We start from the raw sequence: 23,354 nt of genomic DNA on the forward strand, positions 1-23,354 counted from the left end.
GTTAGGGTTGAGACACTTGAGAACATTATGTATTCTCGTCCGAGGTATGCACCACTTAGACTTTCCCTACTTGCCCTGGCACTAGGGGGAAAAAATAGGTTGTTCTAAGCCAGTGATGGCGAACCTTTTCAAGACCGAGTGCCCAAATTGCAACCCAAAACCCACTTATTTATCGCCAAGTGCCAACACGGCAATTTAACCTGAATACTGAGGTTTTAGGTTAGAAAAAACGGTTGGCTCCGAGGCACACGTTACTCGGGGGTAAGCTTGGTGAAGCAACCGTGCAACGCTTCGAATGGGTGAATCACGACCCTAGGAGGGTTTACTCAGAAGCAAGCCCCACTGCCAGCAACCGAGCTTACTCCCAGGTAAAGGATCGTGCCCAGGCTAACCTAGATGTGTGTGTGGGGGGGAGTAATTTTCCACACAGACCCCACATGATGAACTCTGTGCTCGTGTGCCCACAGAAAGGGCTCTGAGTGCCACCTCTGGCACCCGTGCCATAGATTCACCACCGCTGTTCTAAGTGTATAAAGACTATACACCTGCTGAATAATCATGATTGTGGGACAACAGGAAACATTGCTGATTTTTTGTTAGAGGTGATTAAGATAAGATTATAATGGCAATCGCCACTTTGTTCCTGGCCCGACGTGACTTGTCTTGGTTTTATTTAAGAACCGCTATGCTTTGTACCTTGTTTTATTTATTGTTTTGCATGTATGCCTAATAAAGGTCAGTTGAAGTTGAAGTTGAGGAAGTTCGGGAGGAATGGGAAACGTCGCAAAGACTAAATGCACAGCAAGTGAAAAATTTTTCAAACGTTTTCAGAAAAAGAATCTCGAGGGAACTGGATGCAAATAAATTGTTTTGAGGATGGGGAAAAATGTTTTGGGCTGAAAACTATGTAGAACCCTTCAGAGGAAACAATTTATTTTCTGCCTCAAGACATTTTATATTGGTTATGTGGGAATGGCTAGAGTCTACAGGACCAAGGGTTACTCATGCTTCTTCCTGTAATGACACATTGTTGTTGTATGTGAATCTTATTCTAGAGCAGAGGCGTCCAACTCTGGCACTTCAGATGTTCATGGACTACAATTCCCATCAGCCCCTGGGAATTGTAGTCCGTGAACATCTGAAGCGCCAGAGTTGGACACCCCTGCTCTAGAGCCGGACCACCAATTAAGGAGATACTTTATGTGGCAACGTATACTCCCAGCCTACGGTTCGCTGTCTGGAGAACTGAACAACTCTCAGAATGCAGGAGCCAGGCATCCCTACTTTAATTAAATATCTCTGGACATCATGCTTATTGCCAAAAAAAGTCAGAAGTACTTCCAAGTTAGTCAACACTTTTTCTTAGCGTCTTGAAGATACTTTCATTTCTTTAAAAACAACAACCACCAAGCATCTATCCTTCATGGCTTCAGAGAAGATAGGACTGCCATCTTTTTTCCTTACTATTAAGTCAAGTAGCACCTTAGAGACCAACAAGATTTTGAGGGATATGAGCTTTTGAGAGTCAAAGTCCCCTTCATAAGATACTGAGGAAGGGAGCGTTGATTCTCAAAGGATTATGCCTTGAAAATCTTGCTGGTCTCAAAGGTGCTACTGGACTCCAATCTAGTTGTTCTACTGCAGACCAGCATGGTTACCCTCTGACCCCCCCCCCCCCCCCCGGTAGTTCTCTTCTGCCATTAACCAATGCACAAGACGTAGAAATTCAACAGGTAAAGCATTTCCTCATAATCTTCTTAATCTTCAGGAGCATTAAAAACAACAAGAGCCCAGGGCCCTCACCATTTTGCCAATGTGTTCTCCTGGACGGCTGCATAAGAACCGAATCTGTGATCTTTGAGGAAGTTCTTGCCATTCTTCTGAATGAATTCTTCTATTCCTTGGCACCACCAGAGAGCATGTCTGTAGCTGCTGCACTTCAGAATGAGTGACCTAGCAAAAGAAAGAGAAAACTCTCACACTCCTGACCAGTCATATGATTCGTTGCAGGAGACTGAACCTGAGCCACTGAGAAAGCAAGCATCTGAGCCAAATGTCCTGACTCCATGACAATGGACAGACAAGTCTGACTGAATATGTGAAGCAATCCCATTGGCAATTAAGGTTATCAAAGTGGTCCAAAGCATTTAGCAAAGTACAAATGCTAAACAAATAATAAGTAATATACAAAGGTAAAAACCTGTGCAAGAACTTCCTATTTTCTATAAAAGATTGGTTTAACAGTATTTGGACTATAGCTTTATTCACAAAATTATTATCGAAGGATGCAAAGAAATGATCATAGAATCATAGAGTTGGAAGGGGCCATACAGGCGACTTGGTCCCACCCCCTGCTCAATCAGGATCAGCCTAAAGCAGTGGTGGCGAACCTTTGGCACTCTAGATGTTATGGACTACAATTCCCATAACATCTGGGATCCCAAAGGTTCGCCACCATGGGCCTAAAGCATACCTCAGCTTGAAGACTGCCAGGGTGGGGGGAAGAAGAAGAGAAGAAGAGTTTGGAATTATATCCCACCTTTCTCTCTTGTAAGGAGACTCAATGTGGCTTACAAGCTCCTTTCCCTTCCTCTCCCCACCACAGACACCTTGTGAGGTAGGTGGGGCTGAGAGAGCTCCAAAGAACTGTGACTAGCCCAAGGTCACCCAGCAGGAATGTAGGCAGGCGGAAACACATCTGCTCTTAACCACTACATCATGCTGGCTCACTGCCTCCCTAGGCAGTCAATTCCACTACTGAATTACCCTGACTGTAAAAATGTACAGATCTGTTTTGTGAATGCTAGGCAATGTTTACTACCTGTGTGTGATCAAGTCACAGCTCACTTCTGGCGACCCCTGCTGGGGTTTTCAAGGCAAGAGAACATGTTCTGAAGTGGTTTGCCATTCCCTGCCTATGCATCACAACCCTGGTAGTCCTTGGGGTGGGGTGGGGGGGTCACCCAGTCAAATTCTATCCATGGCTCAGCTTCTGAGATCTGGAGCTATCCAGGTCACAGCTTTTACTATTGACCAGTATGAAAAAATCAAAGATAAAATGCATTGGTTGATGTGGGTTATGCGGGCTGTGTGGCCTTGTCTGGTAGTTTTTGCTCCTAACATTTCGCTGCCACCAAAACTACCAGATCCTGGCAACGCAGCTTGCGTAATCCACAACAGCCATTAGATTATAGCCATGGAAGCCTTTGCCAATACATAAAATACATTCATTCGTGCCAAATGAATTGTTCTTCAAACCCTTCTTTTCTTAGTATTAAGCCATTGTATGCAATGTATTAAGCCAATGTATGCAATAACAACATGTATGCAACAACAACAACAGCAACAACAACAATGCAATAACAACAACAAAAGACCTTCTCACCGGGAGAGATTGTCAATTCGTAGCCCATATTTAGTTTCTGCTTCTTTCTTGCCAATTTTGATGCTGAATTCTTTATCCACCAGCAGGACAAACGAAATAGCTCCGCTATCTGGCTTCATGTACATTAAAAAGGAGTCTTTTACTACTAGCCACCTAGGAAAGACAAGCACAAATGCATAATCAGTCAGGATGCAATATTTACAACACAAGATATACCGAGTTGCTCTTAGCCTAAGCTAATTGATTTGATAAGGTTAAATTGGAGTAAGAATTGAACGATTAGATGATAAAAGGTTATTAATTGATTAACCATTAATTTAAAACATGCTCTTCATTCATCAGGCAGCAGATTTCCCTATGTGTTCATTTTGTACATGCAAGCAGGGGTTTTCCCCCTTTCTTTGCGACGACGACGACGACGACGACGAAGAAGAAGAAGAAGAAGAAGAAGAAGAAGAAGAAGAAGAAGAAGAAGAAGAAGAAGAAGAAGAAGAAGAAGAAGAAGAAGAAGAAGAAGAAGAAGAAGAAGAAGAAGAAGAAGAATTGGATTTATATCCTCCCTTTCTCTCCTGTAAGGAGACTCAAAGGGGCTTACAAACTCCTTTCCCTTCCCCCCTCACAACAAACACCCTGTGAGGTAGGTGGGGCTGAGAGAGCTCAGAAGAACTGTGACTAGCCCCAGGTCACCCAGCTGACATGTGTTGGAGTGCACAGACTAATCTGAATTCCCCAGATAAGCCTCCACAGCTCAAGCAGCAGAGCAGGGAATCAAACCCGGTTCCTCCAGAGTACACCTGCTCTTAACCACTGCTGCACCACCCCCCATTATAGTTTGAAGTGCTAGGGTCCATTCTACAACCTCCGCATGGTATTTAATTATTTATATACACACACTACACTTTTCTGCCCTTGGGGACTCAAAGCTGCGTCCTTCATCCTCCTGTGCTCCATTTTATCCTCACAACAACCTTGTGAGATAGGTTAGGCTGAAAGGGCCCAAGGTCACCCAGCAAGTTCCCATGGCAGAACAGGGATTTGGGTCCCCCCCAATCCTAGTCTGATACTCTAACCCAGTGGTGGCGAACCTTTGGCACTCCAGATGTTATGGACTACAATTCTCATCAGTCCCAGCCAGCATGGCCAATTGGCCAAGGGAATTGTAGTCCATAACATCTGGAGTGCCAAAGGTTCGCCACCATGGCTCTAACCACTACATCCCATGGGCTTTTCTACCACATAATTCTGCTTGGGTGAGAAGTGGTATCGAACTCCTGTGTGTAAGATCCTGTGGATCTGTTCTGCTAATGAAGGTGCTTTCCCCCAGCTCCCTGCAATGCAGAAAAGTGCCACCATTAGTGGAATAGAACAGTGGGATCCAACGCTAGTGGCGCTCGATGTGCCCATACACCTCCGCAAATCACCAGTAAATGCAGACGCGACAGAGGGATTAACGTGGATACGTGAATCACCCAACAAGACAAACGTCGGGTGACCTCAAGAGGTTTCTACTTAATGGATAAAGAGAAGAACAGGGGAAGCTTCGCAACGTGTGCTGAATAAATCTAATACCTCAGAACATCTAGAAGTGCAGCAAGACTGGCACACTCCAGACTTCTAATGGTTTATTTATACAGGCGCCCTTACTTAATTCCATTAAAGTTAATGGAAAGGATACAGAAGAGGCTGTGCTTTGGAAAAGGTTGCATTGCCAAGCAACGCGCCCCGCACCAGAAACTCACAAATTGAGGGTGAGAAAAAATGACAAGCTGTTTTTCCCCCCCTAGGCTTGATGTAGACCTCCCAAGAGGTGTGGGAGGGAGCAGCGAAAGAAGTCCTTTTCAGTTGCAAGTTATTTTCAGCACCTGGTCTACTCTGGCGCGCTGAAATGCTCGTTTTCCACCGCCCAGTTCCCTAAGCAGATAAATTTACTTTGTGACAAGGAGGAGTTCTTAAAACCTGTTGGGGAGGAAAGATGGACAGGTAGGAACGGTTCTCATGCCCATCTCTTTAAAGAGACTTTTTCAGATCACTAGTCGCAACTACCTGTCCTTTGACTTCTTGCCTAGAGAAACTGTGGCAAAAGGTGCCCTAAGGTTGGCTGCGCAGAAAGGTCAATTGTCCCTCTGACCATGCCTCCTGTGTTGCTGCAGGGGCCCCAGTATTAAGTGGATTGACACAGCTGTCAGCAAAGGAGGAGGAGGAGGAGGAGGAGGAGGAAAAATGTGTAATGCAAGATGGTGGGTACAGTGGTGGGATCCAAAAATGTTAGTAACAGGTTCCCATGGTGGTGGGATTCAAACTGTGGCGTAGTGCCAATGGGGCTGGGCGGGGCACGACGGGGGTGTGGCCGGGCATTCCGGGGGTGGGGCATTCCTGGGTGGGGCTGTGGCCAGGACGCAGTCGCTGCGCCAGTCCTTGGGCGGGAAACGAATGCACGCAGGCGCAGGCTGCCACACACGCTGGTGTACCTCCTGCTAGACTGCTTCAAGTTCTGCGTGCTACTGCTGAGAGGAGGGGCGTAACTAAGGCAAAAATCAGGTGGCAAAATCACCAATTAGTAACCCCCTCTCGACACACACAAATCATTAGTAACCTACTCTTGGGAACCTGTGAGAACCTGCTGGATCCCACCTCTGATTTATACCCCACCTTTATCTCCTGTAAGGAGACTCAAGGTGGCTTACAAGCTCCTTTCCCTTCCTCTCCCCACAACAGACACCTTGTGGGGTAGGTAGGGCTGAGAGAGTTCTGAAGAACCATGACTAGCCCAAGGTCCCCTAGAAGGAATATAGGAGTGCAGAAACACAACTGGTTCACCAGATAAGCCTCCGCTACTCAGGTGGAGGACTGGGGAATCAAACCTGGTTCTCCAGATTAGAATCCACCTGCTCTTAACCACTACACCACGCTGGTGGACCTCTGCAATCTTGGCAACGCCAGTCCCTAATGCTGACTCTGAATTATCATAAATGTAGGCCAGCTACAAGGGAAATGCTGCTTCTTGTCCCCTTGCAAGAGGCCGGCTTCTGCCTTCTCCAGTTTACCAAGAGAAGAGTCTGACAGCTGACAAGGCAGGGAAAAGGCATCCAAGGTCATCAAGGAGATCATCCCGTTGTGGCAAAGGCGCTCTCTGGAGACAATGGCTCCAGTGTAAAGCGGAGCCCTGCATATTCAGGGAAAGATCTCAGCATCATGTTCTCGTTCCAAATTGAATTGCGTTTTTGTGAAGTGATCCAGGACTGACTGGCGCTTCTTAATGAGGAACGCTCAGAAGACAACAAGGCAGGGAACATAATGCGATTTTGCCCAGTTGGCACTCGCGGTCTCCCCGCACCTGCCACTAATGCGTAATGCAAAATGGTGGACACAGAAAAAAGACCCAGGATCTCTAGACAGTGTTTGTGGTGAATGAGAAAGATTTATTCATGCAGGAGATGGAACCATCCCACAGAATAAAAGGAGGCAGGAACTATACTAGATGGGACGGATGCTGGTGGGAAACTCCAACAGGAAAACACAACCGGCGAAGATCTCAAGAGATCTTATCAACCCAGTGCAACAATGATCCTAAAAATAAAAAGCAATCCCAAGCCACTAAATAATGAATGAATCTGAGCTATAAAAGGCTCAGGGAATTCATTTGTGTTGAAAAGGAGACTATAAATCTTCAAATAAATAGACATATACATAATATAATAAAAGTGCAGAAATGTGATTAAAATCTCCAAACGTTATTGCATTTACTAAGGAGTTATAATCTTTCTGGCACAGCCCTGATTCATAACTTTAAAAAAACCACTCTCTCCATCATTTGAAATCATATATACCCGTGTTTTCCCAAAAATAAGACAGGGTCTTATATTAATTTTTACTCCAAAAAATGTGTTAGGGCTTATTTTCAGGGGATGTCTTATTTTTTTCCATAATTTTGCGCTCATTTGTGTTTTTTGTATTTTTAGTGTTTTTTCAGTTTTTCACCTGCAGGTGGCGCAGTTTTTAGGCTAGCAGCACCAAAATGTCAGGGTATCTTTAGGAGACTCTCGTGATGATACCACCCAGGTTTGGTAAAGTTTGGTTCCGGGGGTCCAAAGTTATGGACCATCAAAAGTGTAGCCCCATCTCCTATTAACAATGGGGGATGGGGCACCCCCTTTGGGAGTCCATAACTTTGGACTCCCTGAACCAAACCTCACCAAACCTGAGTGGTATCATCAGGAGTGTATCCTAAAGATACCATGACATTTTGGTGCTGCTAGCCTAAAAACTGTGCTCCCTGCAGGCCACAAACTGAAAAAACACTAAAAAAATACAAACAACACAAACCTGATTTTTTGCGCCCCCTAGGAGCGCGCCCAGTGCAATGCGCACCCCCGGGTCCCCTTGTAGCTTCGCCTCTGCAGTGAAGTATAGCAAAGAGGAGAAAATCAGTCCTATCTGCTGATAACACGTTGAGTATCATGAATTGGGGGGGAACCACTTGAAAATAGAAAGGTACCTTTTGGACCACCGGTAGCACAGCCTCCCCTGTCCACAGCAATTCAGGCCAGGTATTCTGTGACCCCCAGACCGTTTTATGATCATGCCTTCTCTGCAAGCAAAGAGAAAAGAGGTGGTAAAATGATTGACTCAACAAGTTCTTGGAAACAACCTCAGATAATATGCCACAAGACCGATCTGATATTTTATTTGCTATCAAAGGCTTTAAAGGCAAATCACAACCCTGCTAGGAACTTCCGCACATCTGTATTTTGCATTCTTGCAAGGACAATGGAAACATAACCTGTTAACCAGGCACAAACCTTCCTCTGAAAGGCCCTTCCTGATTTAAGAGCTTTCCTGCAGAGCTCCTTAGATAAAAACAGACAGGATAAAGGTCTCAAGGTTTGTCTTTCACACATGGCAACAGCCCAAGGTCTGTCCCTGACGTCTCTAGCTAGATCTTAGATAACAGGTATTGGAAAATACCTTTTTCTTTCCCAGAACTTGAGGGGAAATCACCACTCAGAACACACAGCAATGACCTAAAGCAGGGGTGTCCAACTCTGGCGCTTCAGATGTTCATGGACTACAATTCCTAATTGGGCATGCCAGCAGGGGCTGATGGGAATTTTAGTCCATGAACATCTGAAGCGTCAGAGTTGGACACCTCTGGCCTAAAGGCTATGATCATGTGCAGAATTTATTGGACAGTACATGCAGAATCTGCTTCTGAGTATGCATACATCAAATATAGGTGAACAGTCTGGGTCAGGATATCTTAATAAATGTCCCTTGTTTCCTTATTTGCATTTCACATTAAAAACTCAGCATATGAAACTGCCTGATATGGAGTTAGATCATTGGTCTATCAATTGAGCATTGGTTACATTGATGAGCAGCGACTCTCCCGGATCTCAGGTAGACAGGCAGGGTGGTAAGCTGCAGTCAGAGCTCTCTTCACAAACCGAGTTCAATTCCCAACAGAAATCAGTTTCATCTAGCTGGCTAAAGGTTGACACAGCCTTCTGTCCTTACAAGGTTGATAAAATGAATACCCAGTTTGCTGGGGGTACAGATGATGAGGAAGGCAATGGCAAACCACTCCATAAACACAGTCTGCCTAGTAAGTGTTGTTATGTGACATCACCCCAGTAATGACCTTATGCTTGCACAAGGGACTACCTTTATTGTTACCTGTACCTTTAAGAAGAAGCGAAGAACTGAGAATGGGACTTTCAGCTTGCCACGCATGCGTGCTACTGAAGCCCATTTTCTTGTCTCTTCCTCAACCGCCTTCCCTTTTTCTGTAAACCTCTCCTGTTTCTCCTGTCTCATCCCCATCAGCCCCAGCTATCTAGACCACCTTCTGGGAACAGACCTTAGTCTGTCTCTCTGACAAATGATCCTGCCTTGCTCTTTGATGCAGCAGCCTGACCCGGCAGGAAAGACGGGGAAATCCCTTAAGCATTTAATGTTAGCCCGGCATTTGGTCGAGGAGAGGGCAGATATAACCCATGACTGCACTGTGGTTCAGAACCCAAATTTGTCCCCCAGGGGCTTTGGTCTGATAAAGACGGGCCAACTTACATGCCTTTTGGTCCTAGATCATGGATGAATGACAGCTGACTTACACCAATGAACTCCATCTGAAAAGTAAATCATAAAAGAAGAAAACGATGCCATCAAAAATTTGGGCTTAGGCGCATGACGGGGACCTTTCTTTTCACACAGGAATTTGGTTAGCCTCCCTGGAACCCCTCTACAACTGCTGGTTTGGGGCGGGGTGAGTTTGAATGTGGGTGAGTGGGATTTGGGGCTAATTTTTATGTTTTTTTATTGTTAGGTTTTAAGTGCAATACTTTATGACGTGTGGAGTTAATTTTTATGACGTGTTTATTGTTTTATTTTAATTGCTACCATTCATTTACGATGCTTTTATTGGGATGTTTTATTGTTTTTCACCGTGTATAAGCCATCTAGAGATTTTTGTAGGCAGGGTGTAAATATTAAGAAATAAATAAATGGTTTAAAAATAAATTTCACAATGCCAGGTCCATTCCTACTACTTCCTACTGGAGAGTACCACTGAGTTCTGTGAGAAACTGACCGTGTTGATCATTCTTTCCATAGCAAAAATCCTTCCATGCTGAAAGATACAATAGCCCACCATTGTGCATGATTTTCTCTGAACTGGCTGCTTCCATGCCTTGTGTGCACATATTGTTTAAACTGTTTTTTTTTGGGGGGGGGGGAATCTATAGAAACATGTGTTAAACAAAACTGGACATAACATTTTATTTGAGAACTCTGAAATTCTGGACAATTCGGAAGGTTACTATGTCAGACTGCACAGGGAGACTTGAAATTCACAAACACCAAGACAACTTCAACAAGAAAGAAGAGACTCTGAGAATTAACAAAGCTTGGCTACCAGTACTTGAAAAATGGACTGATAACCCCACCCGCTGTACAATGCACTCAACCACACCTTTGTATAGCAAGTTACACCCAAACACTTACTGATTGGTTCCCCACCCTGGGACATGGACAACTTATACCCCACTAAACTTTCCCGTCTCATTAGACACAGCGTATAACAGACTTTCCTCTGTGATACACCTCTGAAGATGCCAGCCACAGATGCAGGCGAAACGTTAGGAACAAGATCCACCAGACCACGGCCACACAGCCTGGAAAACCCACCACAACCAGTTGAATCCAGCTGTGAAAGCCTTCGACAATACAATCTATAGAAACTTTTCTTTAGGGGGCATTTCGGGATTAATTAAACTTAATGCTTCACTAAGTGCATAAATCCCAATTTATTTCACTGTCCACTTGTGTGGCCAAAAAGCAGATCAGAATTTGGGTTTAATTTTCCTAAAGTGCTTTTGAGCTAAGCTACCAGTTATCATAAATAAAGCCAAATCCTGCCTGCAGACTTGCAACCTATCAGACAAAACAGGGGACACATTAGGAAGGGGAAATAAACAGATGAAGCCGAAGCGAAAAAAACAACACCCCCAAATAAAACGGGAAACGCAGTTCGGTGAAATGAATAGCAGCAAGAGTAGGGGGGAAAGGGTCAAGAACCCCCATGCCTCTGCTTGAAACGCTGTCTGTATTTGCTGTTAGGAAAAACAACAGGTTGGAGGGGAAACATAAAGCCGAGGACTCTGTGCTGCTTGTTGCTAAGCGCCACTAGCTTTCTTGCGCTTAACCGTCTTCCTCTTCTGTATCCTGCTTTGTTTGCTTTGTAAAAGGGGCAAGTTGCCAACATGTTCTGAACATGCACATCAAGGCTGTAAAGGGCCACAACAGGTAACCACCGTTCGGGATGACATCTGAATAAAGCCCCCCCCCCCCCCCCGATCAGTGGCTGTTTCTTTCACTGTAATCTGTCCATTCCAGGCATAAAAAGCTGCCTCATACTAAGGTAGTCCTTCGATCGGCCTAGTATTGTCTCTCACTGGCAGCAGTGATTTGTCAGAGAAAGAGCTTTCTGAGATCCTTTTTAACTGGAAATGCCAGGGGTTGAATTTGCAGCCTCCGACATGGAAAACACGTATTCTACGAATGAGCCAAATGGGTTTTATGAACTGGCTGGAAAAGCAAGGTCTAATATAATAATGCCACCTGGTGCTAACACTGATTACCCCGGTCATGTCAGAGATGGGAAATTAAGCAGGAAACAGCCCAGGTAAGTACTTGGATGGGAGACTAACAAAGTCCAGTGTTGCTACCCAGAGGAAGGCAATGACAAACCACCTCTACTCATCCCTTGCCTTGGAAACCCCACGGTGCTGGGATTGCCATGAATCAGCTGCAGAGACATATCTAGGGAAAATGTAGCCTGGTGCAAAATCTGAGTTTTCCACACACACAAACACACACACCCGGTATGGGTGGCCGCCCTCCCACACCACAACCAATCAACATTTTTTGCACCAGGTCATCAGGGAAGGAGGAGGGGGTGGGAGGTGATTTTCTGCCCCACATGACTAAATGGCTGCAGCCTGGGGAGATTTGACCCATACGTTCCCCTGGGTGGTTCGCCCCTGGTCAGCTGTGAGTTACTGGCATAAGCTTGTTATTAAATGCGAATGAAAACAGACAAAAGTGAATCCCTTGAACATAAAGCCTGCGGGGTTCTAGCAAGTAAACTAAAAGCCACACAGCAACCCTTTGAAACTGAACTCTCCCCCACCTGGGGGAATAAAGGTCATTTCCCCACTTACCTCGACCACTCTTTGCTGCGCGTTACTCCCAGCGCGCGTCATTTCTGGTGCGCTCCCAGGCTTCCCCATGACATCATCAAAAGGCGCCGTTTTGAGGAGCGCCAGGAATGATGCACACTGAGGGGGCAGGAGAGCAACAGCGTCGGGGTGGCGACACCTGTAGTGCGGAGTGCCGGGGGACCCCGCGCTACTTGGGGAGAGTAGCGCGCAGCAAAAGGTAAGTGGGGAAATGATCAAAGATTCAGTAGTATCCCACTCCGATTTCAGTGTGAGCTGTCTAGCTAAGTGGCGGGATAATCTGAGGGTTTCCAAATCAGTTACCACGAAAGGAGGAATAAACAGCCCGGAAAGATCCGCTGAAGAGAAGAAAAAAGTGAAAGGGGAATGGTGACTTGCCAGCCGCCACAGAGTTTGTGTACGCTTGTGCTAGGATGAGGCCAATGATCCATGGCAGAGTATCTGCGTTGCATGCAGAAGGTCATAGGTTCAATCCCCAATCAATTAAAAACTGTATGGCCCCTTCCGCACATGCAGAATAATGCAGTTTCAATCCACTTTCAATGCACTTTGAAGCTGGATTTTACTGTGCGGAATAGCAAAACCCACTTGTAAACAATTGTGAAAGAGGATTGAAACTGCATTATTCTGCATGTGTGGAAGGGGCTACTGCGGAGAGCTACTAAAATCAGAGTAGACAGTACTGGCAGATAAATGTTCTGACTCAGTATAAGGCAACTTCATGCGCATTTATTTAAACCAGAATTTAAGGAAGGTCAGAAATGATCCAGTAGCAGTAACAAGGAAACATTTCACCGGGATCAAAAGATCCCTTTAGCTTCTCCTTAGTTAGACGCCTGGCAATAAGCTTTGATATTGCGTTTCTAGAACCTCCACCCCAAATAGGACTTTGGCCTGACTACCTGCTTAGGTGGAGCTACCACAATTCCAGGTGTGGCTTCAAAGAAATGGAAAACCAGACATTTCCTCATAATAAAATGTTGCTTTTTATGAATTTGCTGCCAAGCCCAAACGTCTGTGTGTATTTTTAGTATCCATGAGTTGGTACAAATTATAAAGTGTGTGTGGATTTGTGTGGAAAGGTTCTTAGTTGGGGTGAATGTTCCGCAGTTCCAGGTGAGGTAATGCACCCCATGACTTCTCCATTACTACAGCCCTGCCTCCAAACAATGAGGTATACCATTTTGTAAAGTGAGAATTACAAAGGCACTTTCTAATAAAACAGGGGACTTAATTCAAAGGGGGGGGGGGATGCTAAAAAATCTCACAAGATACACTCTAGGTTGTGTGCACAATTAAAAGAACACTTTAGCTTCACCCACAGCAGGCTCTGAGTCCACTACAGTGGGGAAGAGTGGGATAGAAATAAAATTTTAATAGATAGATGATAGAAAGAGTTTGGATTTGGATTTATATCCCCCCTTTCTCTCCTGCAGGAGACTCAAAGGGGCTTACAATCTCCTTGCCCTTCCCCCCTCACAACAAACACCCTGTGAGGTAGGTGGGGCTGAGAGAGCTCCGAAAAGCTGTGACTAGCCCAAGGTTACCCAGCTGGTGTGTGTGGGAGTGTACAGGCTAATCTGAATTCCGCAGATAAGCCTCCACAGCTCAAGTGGCAGAGCTGGGAATCAAACCCGGTTCCTCCAGATTAGATACACGAGCTCTTAACCTCCTACGCCACTGCTGCTCTAGAAGATAGAAGATAGAGGATGGATGGATGGATGGATGGATGGATGGATGGATGGATGGATGGATGGATGGATGGATGGATGGATGGATGGATGGATGGATGGATGGATGGATGGATGGATGGATGGATGGATGGATGGATGGATGGATGGATGGACGGATTCCTAGCCACTTTTCTAAACATTAAAAACAGTGCTTTTGTACAGCTAATCTCTGCCCACTCTAGTATGGTGTGTCACAGAATATTCATGAACATTCTAATACAGGATGGTTGACCATTAGTGCTGGTTCAGTCAGGGAAGTGGAAAGTTGGCCTTGCTGCTGGAAAACTTTCACACAGGGTTTAGCAATACCAGCATTAAAGAGGCAAACAGGAGCTTGGGAAGCAGGATGATGTAGGAGTTTCCTCTTCTGCACGCTCGAGTTACTCCTGATTTTCTTGGGAATTGATCTACAAGCATTGGAATCAGTTTGGGCAGGGTTCTTCTGCATGTCTGCCCTCCCTATACATTTTTACAGTTGCGGTCAGTTCACTGTCTTTCAAGTGTGACTTAAATAATGAAAAATTTCAAGGGAGGGTACTATCATCATTGGTGTGGTTATTGTTAGCATGAAAGCAACCCCCTTATTTTCTTAAAATGGACCTAAAATATCAAGGCCGTTGTAGTGTCGTAATAATAGCTTAAGCAGGTCCTCTGAATTTGCAACATTCATTATATTTTATAAAGTTAGTCTCTGGCCCCTTCCCTCGTGAAGCTATGAAAAAGGCATACCCCTGCAAGGGAAGAAGGTAGAGATTTTCAACACTACACCAATTCAGTGATACTTTAGGACAGTTAAAAAACATGAAATCACTCGTCTTCAGGTGGAGAGGGAGTGATTTAACAATGACAGCAGTCTAACCATTGAAAATTTGGCTGAAGGTGAGAGGGACAAAGGAAATGGATACAAATGTTACACACTAGGAAACAATTGACTCTAAACTGGCTTCTAGAAAAACATCTCTGTAAAAGTGGTCTCAAAAGAGGTGGAAAAAATCAGAGAGAAAACAGAAAAACTGAAGTGAAAGCTAAAGACAGAAAAATGCATGTGGAAATCAGGGGACAAACCATGGCTGTCTCTGAGCTACAACCGGCTGGCAGGAGAACACGTTTGGAGAGAGCTATCAATCACAAGGGACAGCTGGCCCTTTCGAATTAGTGGCTTGGAGCCTGAACTTGTCAAGAACTGCAACGCTGGAGAAATATTACAAAACCCAGCCAGAGCTGCCACCCATTCAGTTTGGATCTGAAAAGAATACGGATCCCTGAGTGTCCAGGAAGAATCAAAACAGTGACTTCTTTTATCTGTATCTTTCAAAGAACACTTGTAAAAAGGACTGGGAGAAGCCAGGAGGATTTATTCTTGACCAAAGCACATTTGAAGATGTATCTTATCAATCTTTTTTAAAAGATGGCTGTGATACTACCTTTCTCTCTGGGCCTCTTCAAATCACCCCTCAAAACACACCTATTTCACGAAGTCTTAAAAATCCTTGCTCTGAACTGCAGTCAAGTTCAAATACTTATTACGACGTCTGGACACATCTGTCTTTGGGGCTTAGTTCCAGTGACAAGTGAACAGAAAACGCAATGTCCTGCCACAGTTCTGCATTTGCAAGCAACCACACATGGGATTCAGCCATATATAGCCCTTTAGAGCTATGTCTCCCTCTATATTTATTGGTATCGTTTGGGTCAGGGGTCTGCAACCTGAGGCTCTCCAGATGTTCATGGACTACAAATCCCAACTGGCCATGCTGGAAGGGGCTGATGGGAATTGTTGTCCATGAACATCTGGAGAGCCGCAGGTTGCAGACCCCTGGACTCTGAGTGAAGACTTGGGGGGGGGGGCATGCCCTAAGGAACGATCACTGTCCTTCCTCTAGTAATGTTTATTTATACATTTTATTAAATTATTTTATAATTGTTTTTAATTGTTCAAAGGTTTCAATATTTTTGTGACACCTTGAGGACTCTAATCGGTTGGAATGGTGGCAAAAACATGTTTTAAAAATTTAAAAATAAATAGTTTTTTTAAACAAGTAACAATGTGCATCTTTGAGAATATACAGTGAACAACAGACCGTACCATTCATGGTTTTTGACACGGTATTGGAAGGAACACTCTGTGTTTTATCTTTTGCATGCTGTAAGGAAAGTAGGGAGAAAACTATTTTCGTTTAAAGCAAGCAGACTGCAAAGAGTAATTTTAGCATTTCTGCTTCCACAAGGATTGTTGCAAATGCAGAAATTTTCTGTGAGATTCAACCCAATGTCCGCCCTCTTCCTAGGGGAAGATCTATCAATTTTTTCGCTTATGAGCCTCAGAAAAGCACCAGGTCCCCTGAAGATAGTTCAACAGCCATTGTGAACAATATTCAATTCAGCAGAATCGTGTTTATCTGTTGTGGCTCAGTGTGTTTCACAACAGCAAGTTCACACAAAGCTAAGGCAGTGAATGGAGAAATTGTGCGTGGGAGGGCATCTTCTGATTTCCAGAGAACAAACAGAACTACCAGTAGGGTGGAGGGAACAACAGGAATACAGATGGCTCTGGGGCCCATGAGGTTTACAATTTGAAGGAACGGGAGGGAGAACCATAAAACAAATGACGCATGTGTTTGTTTATTTTATTTTTTATATTCAAAGCTCTGTTTCCAGGCAGGTCTTGACATAGATAATGCCAACATTCTTCCATTTAACAATCAGGAAAACAAAGACTGAGTTCAGGTCTGCAAAACTTGCAGACTGCCAAGATGAAAATGCTCCACCAGCCATGAGTTACATCTGAGACTCAACAAACCTCCATTTGCCTGCCGGGGGAGGGGAGCTCTGGGGAATGGCTTTGCTTTGTGTCTTTTGCTATTGCAGGTGATTATCTGCTGGTCTTCGTCTTCGTCGCCGGCCCTTCTCCTCCTCCTCCTCCTCCTCCTCCTTCTTCCAAAGAGCCTTTTATCTCACCCTCAAGCGAAATATGAATTTCAAACAAGCTGGGTTCAGTAGCTTCTTGAGTGATAGACCACGTACTCTGGTGTAAGTTCAGCTTTGATTCCTGCTCTTTCTTCCCCCTTTGAAACACAAGAAGCTGAAGCCATCTTATAATGACTTGAGCCGAAGGACCATACCTGTGACATGTTGTACTCTATCTGGTTTTGAGATCCGACTAGGATATTTCTATTTTTATATACTCTTTTGTGACATTTTGATAAATTTTCTTCGTCTTACTTTTATAGGCCATGCAAATTCCAATTTCCTTTTATTACAAAATCCTTTTAAATTTTTTGATTGCAACTCTGTGTCGAGGACTTTTGAAACCATTCTTGCTCATGGGTATCACGCTCTACTTCACTATTTGGTTGCGTCCCTAATAGAATATTGTGCTTCTCTGGATCTTTTTGTAAGAACATTGAAGAGAAAGCTTTTACTATGCAGCGTGTTGTATCTAAAAGGATTGTCATAAGTTTGGAATGCTTATTGCAGTGAAAAGATGGGTGTGGAGATATAGGGTTGGAGTTCAGATTGGAAATAACTCTGCATGTCCCCAGAGACCCATTCTCCCAAGTAAATGTTTGGATATTTATTTAGATATTTAAATCCTGCTTCCAGGAACCAAGTGGCTGTGAGATGACAATCCTGTGAGTACCCAAAACCAAGCCAAAATTATTTAGAACGATTCTAAGACAGAACAGGGGTCCAAGCCTGCATCTCCCAGATTCTACTCTAGCACTCTAACCACTACATCACACTGTCCAACATTATAACACTGGCTCTCTAGTTGCTATCTTTGCAACAGCTTAGGACAACTGAATGGTGAGCAATGCTAATTGCCCGTTCCAGGCCCCAAAGCTGTTTTCTAAGGCTTGCAAGGAAGTGGAGAACAAGGAATGGCTTTGTGCGAATTTACGTGTCCGCTGTCCGCATGTGTATGTTGGCAGAGTAGAGTGTACATCTTAAGGCTCAACGACAATGGACTCACAAAAAGCCCTTGCCCTGAAACGAACTTTTCCATTCATCTCTGCTAAAAGAAGCTGCTCTGTTAAGTTGCTAGGATATGTGCGTGTGTGAAATTTCCATCGTCAGATCCAAAAAGCGAGGAAGAAACGTCTGCCTAGCAGCACACTCATCAGCAGAGTTTTACACCCGGCATTATGTACTCTCCTCTTTCCTACGGATCCATAGCTATGGTTGCCAAGTTGGCATAATATCACTTTTACGAACAGAAGGTAATTATATTATTACACATACTTGTTAACTCAAGCCTACACAGAAGGCAGCCATTTTACATTAGCTTCTGAAAACAGCCCGCAACAGTAACAGGATTAAAAGTTCCCGTTTCCGACAGCGGCCAATCAGATGCCTCTTGGAAATCTATAAGCATGGAATGAAGATAATCAGCTTCGGCAATACGGTCTTCCACCCCCACATTGCAACTTTCCACTTTGTTTTCCAGATTGCAAGTAGAAAGTCGCTGCCCAACAGAACCCCGAAGCCTCACGTATCTGGAGCCCCAGAGCAGGGGAGAGGCCAAGGAGGCAGCAGGGTTGCTGGCAGGAGCTGGCAGAGGTCTTAAAGAGGAAGGAAGGGCCAGAGGGAGGGAGGAAGAGCCCGGCCCTGGGGGTTCTGCACAACGTGGGTGGGGGACACACCCTTAACCCTCGCGATGTGTGAGGGAGGACTGTAGTTTGCCCAGAACTACTACCCTGTTTCCCCGTATATAAGACATCCCCTGAAAATAAGACGTAGTAGAGGTTTTGCTGAAGTGTGAAATATAAGGCATCCCCTGAAAGTAAGACATAGCAAAGTTTTTGTCTGGAAGCATGCCCGACGAACAGAACACAGAAAAATAAGACATCCCCTGAAAATAAGACATAGCGCATCTTTGGGAGCAAAAATTAATATAAGACACTGTCTTATTTTCGGGGAAACACGGTAATCACCTTAAGAAATACCTGGCGTTCCATTTAGCTACTGGGGCTATTGGACCTTGGCAGGCATATGTCCTCCTTTAAGGCCAACTATTCCGGCAGCCTTCATCACATCTTCCAGCAGCAAATTCAACAAATGAAGCATAAACTGTGTGAAGTACTTCATCTTACTACATCAGGCGACTCTGAGTTCTAACGTCACAAGGACAGAAGGTTCTCTCTACCCACTTTCTCCAAAAAAAACCCCAAATTTTCTGAACCTCCCTCAGGTTCTTTGCCCTCTGCCCTCTTTCTTTCCTAAACTAAAAAGTCCCAAATGATTTAAGCACACAAACAAAACACACATGAAGCTGGCTTATCCTGAACTACACCTTTAGTCCATCAAAGTCAGTACTGCCAACTCAGAAGCAGACGCAATCCGGGGTCTTAGGTGGAGGTCTTTCATCTATATATATAAAAAGCAAACAGTGACTTTGTTAGTCACTCCCTAACGCCGAAACGGCTGAATGGATTGCCCCCAAATTTTCACATGACGTTCCTCCCTGTTGCGGGCAGGTAATCGGACCTTCAAATCGCTGAAAGTCCATACCTGAGCCAGGTAAAACATCTTTTTCCTGGCGCACCAGGCCATGAAGCTGGCTGTGTTTAACTGTCACCCTTAGAATGTCCGTGCAGCCTGTCTGTCTGTGGCCTGAGGGCTTAGAATGTTCGCTCAGATGGGCAGAGATGAGCAGTGGAAACAGTAAATAGGTAATACTGTTAGGTAATACGAGTGGAAATGAAACACATACACACTTTGCCGTGTGAGGCATCAGGTGGGGTTCCCCCTCTCACACGCAGGAAACTTTCACTCTCTGTGCCTCACCCACTGCTACCACATAACACACATCCAGCTCATCCTCACACACCTCACTCTGCCCTCCTTCACATCCAACCACCACTTACCCACTTCCTCACCCATATTCACCACAGCTCTCTTTTACTAAAAGCGATCTGGAGTTTGCCTTTTTCTTCTAAGAAAATCCACGAGGTGGGGGTGAATCAACACTACCGGCTCCGCTTCTTTTGCACATGGCCCTTTAAGAACCCAGGGAGCTGGCCTCGATCTGAGCGCCTCACCACCCTGCCTCTGCTGCCTGACTGGGATAGCCTCCTTGCCCCAGTTCTGCCTTACCCAAGCCAGGACTGTGCGTGTCAACCAGCCTCATGGACAGCAGGATCTGCACTCTGGACAGTTCCGTTGTGGAACGGGAAGGGTTACCTTATACTAAAAACCCAAGGCACCACCACATAACAATGTGCATTGAAAAGGGAAAGAGGGATTCCATTTGGCCACCCCAAAAGGCTATGCTGGGGATCACTGGACCTGCATGGACATCTGTGTGGGTTGCGGACTGTGATGAGAAGGACAATTGCCACAGCAACGCGAGGCTGGGCCCCGCTAGTATCATATACAAACTGATCCTTAACTGGAGATACCAGGGCTGAAACCTAAGAACTCATGCATGCAAAGCAGAGGCTCTTTCACTGAACCACAGCCCCGCTCCAAAAAGTACCTTTCACTAAAGGCCTCTTGGCTTGCTGTATTTCCCAAGAAAATTTACCTTTGTTGGTAGTGCCAATATTTTGCAAGGAACTCCAAACGACCTCCACACACATTTCTCCCCAGTGTAGCCAGTCAATTTTGCACAGCGTCCCAGAAGCCTCAGTTAAATAGAACAATGGGGGCATCATCACGAGAGCCAGCCTGATGTACTGGTTCCAGTATCAAAACGGGATCTGAGGGATCCTGGCCTGAATCCCCTCTGCCACGGAATTTCCACAAGCGACTCTGGAAAGTCAGACTAACCTACTGCACATAGTGGTTGTGAGAACAAAATGGAGGACAATGTGAGCCACTTCTGTTTCCCATTGGGGAGAAAGGTGGGATGCAAATGAAGTTTTAAATTTAATTAAAATAGAGTTGGGAAACTGCTGAAAAAGCCAAACCAGGTGTCTCTCGGAAGCCCAAAAGCAAGGGATAAAGGCAACCAACTTTCCCCTGCTGTTTGAACCTGGTAATCAAAGCATGCCGCTTCTGAACAATTATTGCTAATAGCTATAGACTGATTTCTATCCCTCCTTGAGTTTCTCAAATTCTGTTTTAAAATTATCTAAGAAGGGAACCAACAGCATGCCCCGTGACTGCAAATTCCATGCATTAATTGTGCCTTAAGAAAAGATATTCTCCACTTCTCTGGGGACAGAAATGCTTTTTCACATATCCCATAGCTGAGTCCTGGCACTGAATAAGATTTTCCATAGCCACTTAAACTTTGTTTGGTACTTTCCTCAGATTTCTAATCTACATTTATGAAGGCTGTCAGGAGAATGACAATGATCACATTCACTCCCACTGTTTCGTAAGTAAAACTGAAAGATCAAACTTGAAGGATAACAGAGTTTGATATAAGATCAATAAAAGTGGGAGTAGAAAAGGATAAACAAGTTACTGTTACAATTAACGTTACTAGTTACAGGAAACAGGAGGCCAATCCGTGGTCAACCCAAGATAGCTAGGTTCCTAAAGAAATTAAATCACATGGCATGATGACATGTAACCCATGATGCCTTGCAGTATCACAGAGGTAGCTGGCATACAACTCTTGGACTGTGTAGGACTGTACACAATAAGGTTCTAGTGAAGATATAATGCAAGACTATGGTTTGTCACCTTAACCCTGGTCAAGATTATGGAGAGAGGAATTATCATACAGTCTGCCAATGGAAGTGGTGCCAAACTGACTATGAGAAAAAATCCATGAGACCTATTGGTCACTTTAGAAGAAACTCTGGAGGAAAGGGAATGTCAACAAGCATGTTGCCATTAAGTACTTTCTCCAGTTTCTCTGATTCCAAGATGTTTACCCTTGGTTAACAAAACCAGGGTTAAGTACTATATTAGCAGCAAGCCCAAAGGTGGCATCCCAGCATCCTCAGCAACAATGCAGAACATCCTTACATGTGTCTCTTCTACTGATTATAGGGAAGGACCTTAAAAGTTCATTCAACAGTTACATTAATCAGTCACATTAGTGGAGTAGGACATTTTTGATCAATTTAAAAAAAAGTATTCCTATTTAATCCCTCAAAGGATGTCGTTCTGTTTTGAAGTTAATTGCTTTTACTTTTATTTTATGTTTATCTATTGAAAATATTTATCAGTCTGCCTTTCTTCAAATGTATCAGGATCAAACCAGGTAGCGACCAAGAACATTTTACAGAAAATATCAAATACATTAAAACCACTTTAAAATACAATAATGGTATTGGAACTTCCTAGCAAACCACAAGGAAACAGTCATTTTGCCAAGACTATTAAACTCCCTCATAGGTACTCTGAAATAATTTTGTAGCCTTGCTGAAGGCCAAAAAGGTGTATGCATTCCCTTGATCTCCCAATAAAATAGACTCAGTTGCAAACAAAATCCATCTATTGATAAGGGAATCAGAAGAGTTAACAAGGATTCTGTAATCTAATGACTTTGAAAAGTTTTTGTGAAGTCTCATTTAGGCACCCAAAGTCCCCTGTAAAGGATGCACCGGCAGCCCTCCTTCACCCCCGTTACTAAGCAACAGTTCTTCCCAGCCACGCACTCCCACATAGCTTCTTATAAGTCTGAAGTTCATGAGAAGGTCGTTTTCAAAGAAGTTTGCAGCAGCACAAGCAAAACACAGAAAGTCAGTCAACAAAAATGAAACTAGGCAGACAAATCTCTCCCAGATGCCACGTCTCCTGCTCCCGCCTGGAGACTCATGACAAGACCAAACCAACAGGAACTGAAACAAGAGTACCAGCTGTCCTGGCTGGTCCATCAACATGGAGCCACCACCAAGAAGACCAAAGCCCAGATAGTTACAAAAGGAGCTCAAGATAAAGTATGAGTATGATAAGAGTAGCAAAGCTGCCAGGTGGAAGCGTGCAAAGGAGGCCCCTCAAGTACATGGAAGCGTGTACTTCTACTTCCAAAAAATGAAGGTGGGAGGCCACATCTTAGATGAGCAAACTATATGCAAAACTACTCCTTAGGAGAGTGGAAGATTGGGTCAAGCAAGCAGAAGTAATAGGACCAGAGCAAATTGGATTCACTAAAAATAAATCAACACTGGATCATGTAACAGTTTTAGCACACTTAGCTAACAAAAGTATAACTCATAATAACCGTAAACTGTTTGCAGCCTTCCTGGATTTAAAAGGGGCATTTGACTCCATATCTAGAGCCCTACTGTGGAGAAAATTGACGGCGTTACACATGGACCCCAGACTACTGTTTCTTATAAAACAGCTACACACTTGCACTAGCTGCAGAATAAGAGCCGCAACAAAAGGACCGCTCACAGAAAATATCATCACAACCAGAGGGGTCAAACAAGGCTGCAGTACATTGGCCCTTTCCACCTTTGTTCAATATATTCCTTAGTGATCTAGTGCCAACCTCCAAGAAGGCCAATGGGCATGTTCCCAAATCTAAGCACCTAAACACGTGCCGGCGTTACTGTATGCTGATCGACACCGTTCTTCTTTCCCACACTAAAGTTG

General features: G+C 44.5%; 1 protein-coding gene across 1 annotated transcript in view; it reads right to left on the reverse strand.

Annotated features, from left to right (window-relative positions):
• Window positions 1–23,354, reverse strand: part of PLD1 (phospholipase D1) — a 137,201-nt gene that overhangs the window by 56,343 nt on the left and 57,504 nt on the right. The window contains exons 7-10 of the mRNA XM_048506934.1: window positions 9,452–9,510; window positions 7,881–7,973; window positions 3,386–3,538; window positions 1,804–1,953 (exon numbers count right to left, since the gene is read on the reverse strand). Coding sequence (XP_048362891.1) covers window positions 1,804–1,953; window positions 3,386–3,538; window positions 7,881–7,973; window positions 9,452–9,510 — 455 coding nt within the window. The remainder of the gene's footprint in view (window positions 1–1,803; window positions 1,954–3,385; window positions 3,539–7,880; window positions 7,974–9,451; window positions 9,511–23,354) is intronic.

Source organism: Sphaerodactylus townsendi, linkage group LG08, assembly GCF_021028975.2.
Source record: "Sphaerodactylus townsendi isolate TG3544 linkage group LG08, MPM_Stown_v2.3, whole genome shotgun sequence".
In the NCBI taxonomy this organism is placed as follows: domain Eukaryota; kingdom Metazoa; phylum Chordata; class Lepidosauria; order Squamata; family Sphaerodactylidae; genus Sphaerodactylus; species Sphaerodactylus townsendi.